Source organism: Saprolegnia parasitica (assembly GCF_000151545.1).
Source record: "Saprolegnia parasitica CBS 223.65 unplaced genomic scaffold supercont2.158, whole genome shotgun sequence".
In the NCBI taxonomy this organism is placed as follows: Eukaryota; Oomycota; class Saprolegniomycetes; order Saprolegniales; family Saprolegniaceae; genus Saprolegnia; species Saprolegnia parasitica.
Genome location: NW_012156552.1, coordinates 12,505 through 19,578, shown reverse-complemented (window position 1 = coordinate 19,578; position 7,074 = coordinate 12,505). Strand labels below are relative to the sequence as shown.

Genomic DNA, 7,074 nt, shown 5'->3' with positions numbered 1-7,074 from the left:
GGCGATCGTCTGCGCATCGTCATGGATCGCGCTCGTCGCGTTCGGCGCAACCGGCGACGCCGGCAGCCAGCGCGACGTCAGCGAGTTGACGGCCGCGACAATACCATCGGCATCTTCGGGCTTGCCGCCGTCCTTGAGCAGCGCCTGGACGTCTGCAATGATCTTCTTCCCGTCCGCGACGCTCTCAAGGCCGTGAGCGACTGCGGTCTGAAGACGGTCCTTGATCGCGAGCACTTGCTGGACCTTGTTGGTCGAGTTGGACGACTTGAGCAGCTGGACGTCGGCGACGAGGCCCTTGACGTCCGCGATGAGGTTGTCGGCGACTTGGATGCCGTTCTGGAGGTTGGTGCCGACGTCTTGGGTCGAGGCCGCGACGCCGCACACAAAGGCGAGGAATAGACCAGCAAGCGTACACAACTTCATGCTTGGTGGTGAAGATCGAAATGCAAAGTGAGCGCTGTGTGTGGTGAGCACACGACGTTTGCTTGACCGCAGCAGCACGCGTGGCCTCTTGAAGTCGCACCTGCCGCAGGATTACAACAGCATCCAAGGGACCATGCGACGCGGTAGCCGTGTGGGTGCGCCGTTGGCCGTGGAACCGTAAAAAAGGACTGTATTGTTCTCGTTGCAATCCCTGCCAGTGTTGCAGTACCATGCTACGCCTTGTCCAGGCACATTTAAGCCGACAATGACGCGTCGAGATGCTACGTACCCGTGGCTAGATGTCGAGCGAGACCTGGGACAACGACTGTGCAATGGAATCGGGTTGCTTGCTCGACTACGCCACGTCAAGCGACGTAGCTGGCGACGCTGTATCCCAGCGCATGGCACGTACGATCCCCGATGGCGTGTGGGTGCCATCCGAAGGCGGCATACTCCTCCGTAGCCACACATACGTATACTTGGGTGGCGCCGACTGTCGGTTTGAGCGAAACGTCGGACGTTTCCACAAACTGCCTTTTACATCACATCACATTTGACTACTGTAGTAGCGACGAGGGAGTCACAAATGCCCCGTATGCTTGCTATGTAGCGCATCCGTTTTGATGGCTTGTGCACATCTGGCTCGTGCACGTCGTTGGGCATCCAACGACCAGGAATCAACCCATCGCCTAGACAGCTCGCGTGGAGCTCCATATTCGTGCTCTATCGTTCGCGCACCTTGTTTGTCTCTGCAATGGCTCGTGGGATGGCCACCGTTTCGTTCCATCATGATTAGCGTAGAACAGCACTAGAAGGATAGGGCGCAAAGTAGATCGAATCAATCGTCAAACTTGTCGCAGGAACCCTACCCCTTGTATAAAACGACAGAGACAACATTAGCCGCCCACGACGCCTACGAAACTTCCCGCTACTGCGCTCGCAATCAAGGCAGCTACTATTTCACGACTGCAGGTCCGGCATTTGGCCCGTCGCGCTGTGGTGCCATCGCTTGACGCGTCGCGCAAGGCTCACCGCAATGACCCTTACATGTAACGTTACCTTGTTCCTCGCTCAATCCCTTAAGCGATCGTCGCTTGACGCACCGGTCATGCCTCACGAGTGCATTAGGAAGCCCACTATCTTTGAAATGACACGTTAGTAACTTCTTCTAACAACTACAACAATGACAACATTAGCCACGCAGTGCATGTCAAGATCGATCACTCAAGCGACCTCCTCTCCCTACAGTACAGCGAGCGGCAAAAAAAATCGAGAGGTTATGTGAAAGGAGCACCATCCAAACCAACACATGTGTCAATGCGTTCATCTCAAAAGTAGTAGTACTCATCTTCACTCGATTGAATACCCTATATGCTATGACAACTACGCACACAACTACGCCTTTTACTGCATCTGGTCGAGCTTGCAGTGCTCCATGACGACGATCTTGGAGCCTGTCTGGACGCCGTTCGAGATCGCGCCCTGCGAGTCCTTGTTGACAGCGCTGAGTGCGATCTTGGCAATACCGCCAATGATGTCGACAGCGCTCGACGCGCACGTGGCCGCCGACGACGTGCAAAAGAGACCACAGCCAAACGGCGTCGCGCCACCGCACTTTGGCCAGCACATGGGGCCCTTGCCCTTGTACTTGTCGGCGCACGGCGGGTAGCACATCAAGCCGCTCTTTTCCTTGCCAGCTTCGCAACCGAGGCGAGCCTTGCCGACACCACGGCCATAGTGGTCCTTGCGGCAGAACGCACCGTCGTCATGCGTACCGGCCGGGCAGTCGGGCGTGCAGATGCAGCAGCCAAACGGATGGAAGCCGGCCTTGCACTTGGGGTACCACATGAGGCCGTTCTTCTCGCAGCCCTGCGGGTTCTCGGCGACGCACTTGTCCTGGTTCCAGAGCGCGTAGCCGACACCGCGGCCGTACGCCTTGGGCTTGGTGCACGAGACGCCGATATCATGGACGCCTTCTGCGCCGCTGCAGCCCTTCTTGCGGCAGATGCAGCAGCCGACCTTCTCATAGCCTTCCTTGCATTTCGGGTAGCAGAGCGCACCGTAGGCCTCCTCGCCTTCTTTGCACTGGTTGAAGACGAACGAACCAACGCCACGGCCGACACCTTCGCGCAAGCAGACGCGCGGCGCCGGGTCGAGCGACCCGAGCACCTGCTGGAGCGCCGACTGGATGTCGTTGACGACACCGACACTGTCCTTCATGTCGATGCCCTTGTTGTCAATGATCTTTTGAATGTCCTTGATGACCTTCTCGCTGCCCTTGACGTTGTCGAGACCGTGCGCGATCGCTTGCTGCAAATGGTCCTTGATGCTCAAAAGCAGCGTCGCGTTGATAGGGCCGCCCTGCGACAGCAAGTGCATGTCGTTGGCGAGGAGCGCAATGTCGTTCTTGGTGTCAATGATGACCTTGGCGATCGTCTGCGCATCGTCGTGGATCGCGCTCGTCGCGTTCGGCGCAACCGGCGACGCCGGCAGCCAGCGCGACGTCAGCGAGTTGACGGCCGCGACAATACCATCGGCATCTTCGGGCTTGCCGCCGTCCTTGAGCAGCGCCTGGACGTCCGCAATGATCTTCTTCCCGTCCGCGACGCTCTCAAGGCCGTGGGCAACTGCGGTCTGAAGACGGTCCTTGATCGCGAGCACTTGCTGGACCTTGTTGGTCGAGTTGGACGACTTGAGCAGCTGGACGTCGGCGACGAGGCCCTTGACGTCCGCGATGAGGTTGTCGGCGACTTGGATGCCGTTCTGGAGGTTGGTACCGACGTCTTGGGTCGAGGCCGCGACGCCGCACACAAAGGCGAGGATGAGACCAGCAAGCGTACACAACTTCATTGGACTAATACTCGTGGGGACCGAGTGGGTATTTCACTTTGCGTAAAATGAAAAGTGAGGTCCGAAATCGGCTTGGTGCAAACGCGCTCAGCCACCATGTGCGGCACCATGTGTTGTCGGCGACATGCACCGGATGTGTCCGAGTTGAAGGCGCCGCATGGCACTCTCTGGCTCTGCGCCGTCCATAAGATTACACGTACACATTGCAGTTTAAAACACTGATGGATTGTATGGCACCGTTACATGCCACCGCTGGTCGCACGGATGCGTAGGTGATCGCAGCATCGAGGTATAAAAAGAGTCTCTGGCTTGCACACGCGACGTCGGATACTAGTATCACGGATGCTTTTGGCTGCAAAATGGCCCTTCCCCGAGTCCCAATACGCTGTAATTCATGGCATCCTTCCTGCAGCTGCCTTGACCACGGAAGCGAACATGACCTATCTATGTGCTACAGCTAGGTAGACTGCCTGTAGCGGTGGCTTTGATCACGATTCACTTCAGGAAGTATGATGTGCCACAGCGCTGATGCCACGCCACATGCTGGTACGTAGTGTCGGGGCAATGCGCTTGGGTGCGAATATCTTATCTTGCATACGCCACACTAGCAACAAGCTCGCGCCGTTAAAGGCATCAGGCGGCGCGCCTCGCCACAGTCCATTGGAAACGCATCGCCATTGACACGGCAGTGTACACGTCGCTGAGTCGTCCTCCGTAGTGTGTGTACATGGACATCCATTTCCACCCTGTCTTCTGAGAAGGCCTCTCTTTGACCGCAGGATCCAGGCACACCGGATGCTTCAGGCCGTCGGATCGTAACTCACAGCGTCCATCACATGCAAACCAGCTGGGTCTAGAAGGGCCACGGTTTCTCTACCGAGCACGTTCGTCGCACGTTCGTCACAGCGCGTGACAGCCGTCCATAATTGCGACTCACATCGATTACTGTAGATGAAAACGGCACGACTGCTGCCGTGCTTAGAAAGCCAGAAGACGCGATCCCAAGTTGCCATTATACGATCTCTAGTCGTTCGTGGTTCAGCACGGCAGTCAATCGGGTCGGCTAATACTGTATGGGCCGTTGGAGCTGGTAGTGCGAGCAGTGTCGTCGTGGAATGAGACTTTAAAGAAAAGTAAAAAGACTCAACGCGAACACCGTGCAGCTCTACATTATTGAGTCGAGACGCCACCGTGTACTCGTAAAGCAATACTGTTGTGCATATCACCTCACCGTGACTTGTGTCCTTACCAAAAATAGGGTTGTCCATGGTATTACATTCAACAACAACCGCCAACTCTATTTCGGACGCTTACTTGGGGCACTTGTCCATTGTAATGAGCTTGTAGCCGGCCTTGACGGTTTCTTTGACCGCGCCGACGTAGTTTTCCGCCACGATACTGAGCGCAATCTTGGTCGCGCTGCCCGCAATCTCGACGGCACTGGACGCACACGTCGCACTTGTCGACGTGCAGAAGAAGCCGCACTGGAACGGCGTCGGCCCTGAGCACTTGGGCCAGCAGAGCGGGCCAAGACCATTCTGGTTGCGTTGGCACGGCGGGTAGCAAAAGAGACCACTCTTGTCCAAGCCGTCGTCGCAGCCGAGACGGGCTTTGCCAATACCGCGGCCATAGTGGTCCTTGCGGCAGAACGCGCCGTCGTCGTGGGTGCCCGCAGGGCAGTCGGGCGTGCAGAGGCAGCAGCCAAAGTTGTGGTAACCCGGCTTGCACTTGGGGTACCACATGAGGAGGTGCTTCTCGCAGCCCTGGGGGTTTTCACGGATGCACTTGTCCTGGTGCCAAAGTGTGTAGCCCACGCCGCGGCCGTACGCCTTGGGCTTGGTGCACGAGATGCCAATGTCATGGACGCCTTCCACACCGCTGCAGCCCTTCTTGCGGCAGAGGCAGCAGCCGACCTTCTCGTAGCCATCCTTGCATTTCGGGTAGCAGAGCGCGCCCCACGACTCTTCGCCGTCCAAGCACTTGGTCTGGACGAGCTTTCCAAAGCCACGGCCTTCGGCGAGGCGCATGCACACCTTCGGGTTCGGGTCCAAGAGCGACAGGACGTTCTGGACTGCGTTCTGAACACCGTTGGCGATGTCAATGCCCTGCGCTGGGTCAAACGCCTCGAGCTTGGATGGCTTGGTGACCGTGCCAATCTCGTGCAGCATTTCGTCGCTGCCTTGGAGCTTGTTGAGCGCGAGCGCGTTGGCCTGCTCCATGTTGCGCTGGATGCTCGCGCGCAGCGTCTCGTTCATGCCGTCTTTTGCGACCGCTTGCATGTCGGCAATGAGCTGGGCAATGTTGTAGTCGACGAGGTTGAGGAGCTCGGCACTGTTGGCAGGCGACGCCACCTCGATCGTCGGGAGCGCCGTCGGCAACGTCGTGTTGGTGGCCGCCACGGACGCGACAACGAGCGCGGCAAGCCAAAAAGGCGCATGGCGATATTAATAGTTCACAAGAGCTGTGAAATGGAAAAGTGACGACCCGCCGCATATGCATGCGAGAGCGCCAGTCGGTCAGAGTGGTCCTTGGACGTAGATGATTGTCATATGTTCTACTGGCTTTCTCGCGGCGACGGTTTTCTGAGTTGGGCGTAACGCCTCCATGTGATCCAGCACGACCACAAAACGGATGGCCATCCACGCGCGGCGAGATATGTAGGATGTCGGAACATCTATAGTACACCTAGGCTCTGTAGGGGTCTCTGGCGCTGAATGGACTGCGCAGTGGTACAATGGTCGAATCGATGGCGTGGATGACATAGACAGCTATCAAGACGCAACGATGCTCTGTCGGTCCGCTGGACGCACCTGGGTGGCTGCAGCCAAACGCATCCGCGCTGCGGTGGCAAGAGCCATGACGAGACGCAGGACTAGCATCGACATCACGTCGATGCTAAACGACGTGTACGTCGTTTCCAATGCACCGTACTACCATACTAGTACAGTCGAGCGCCCTTCCTGGGGCAGGGTCGTCGATCCATCAACAACGAGTCGTTGCTGAGCACGAGTTGGTTGTGCGACAACGACCTCTGGTTTGTTTTGGACAGCACGAAAGATATTGCTAGCGCCCACTGTAGAACCGTACGCGGCAATGGACAGAAAGTACTGTGCACGGTACTGTAGTGGCTCCCCCGTGCATGGGCAGGCGCTGCCGATCACACACTATACCGTACATGTAGCGTCAACCCCTTGCGGCGTCACACGAGGCGAGTGGATGCGACCGTGGCCTGCAAAAACCAGTCACACGCCTCAGAGCGAGCTCTGTTTGAGACGTTTGGTTGGCTTCCGGGTCCGACGGACCGGCTTGCGAGCGACGAGGTCATCGTTGCTCCTCGTGTCCATCCAAACAAGTGCACATACATACTTAATCCAGCACGCGATAGGTACTTTCATTCATGCCCAAGACCCTATACACGTCCGAGGAAGTCCTTGCTCAAATAGTACATGCTATGAAGACAGCGGCGCAGCGCTTCTTGCACGAAGCGACCAAAAAAAGGACACCCATCACTACAGTCCGCGATGCGATGGGATGCCACGTGCTGACACGCAGCCTTCGGGTACCGAGTCCTCCGTCCCATCGATAAGGTCCATGAGAACCACACTGTCGTAAACGCAGAGGTGTGCCTTGCGCTGACTGCAGCGCAGCCAGTAGCAGCGCATGGCCGTGCTGACACCCAACGTCGTCTACGTGACGCCGTCCACGCAACAACGATCGTCGGTTCCGTAAAGAGAATGCACGCGCGGACAATGAACGACCTCGCTCATGACGTCGGTGCGGCCTCGCCTTGGCGCATGGAGA

At 57.5% G+C, this 7,074-nt stretch overlaps 3 protein-coding genes across 3 annotated transcripts; all 3 read right to left on the bottom strand.

Moving 5' to 3' along the window:
- On the bottom strand, positions 1 to 423 carry SPRG_21530 (hypothetical protein; the record flags this gene model as incomplete). The annotated part of the gene is made up of 1 exon (XM_012354368.1): positions 1 to 423. A coding segment is annotated over one exon (423 nt), but the record flags the coding sequence as incomplete, so codon positions are not given.
- Positions 424 to 1,827: 1,404 nt separating this feature from the next.
- SPRG_15278 (hypothetical protein) lies at positions 1,828 to 3,316 on the bottom strand (the record flags this gene model as incomplete). Its single annotated transcript, XM_012354367.1, has 1 exon — positions 1,828 to 3,316. The coding sequence occupies exon 1, from the start codon at positions 3,271 to 3,273 to the stop codon at positions 1,828 to 1,830; it is 1,446 nt and encodes a 481-aa protein (XP_012209757.1). The 5' UTR covers positions 3,274 to 3,316.
- Positions 3,317 to 4,583: 1,267 nt separating this feature from the next.
- Positions 4,584 to 5,624, bottom strand: SPRG_15277 (hypothetical protein; the record flags this gene model as incomplete). Its single annotated transcript, XM_012354366.1, has 1 exon — positions 4,584 to 5,624. A coding segment is annotated over one exon (1,041 nt), but the record flags the coding sequence as incomplete, so codon positions are not given.
- Between the last annotated feature and the right edge of the window lie 1,450 nt (positions 5,625 to 7,074).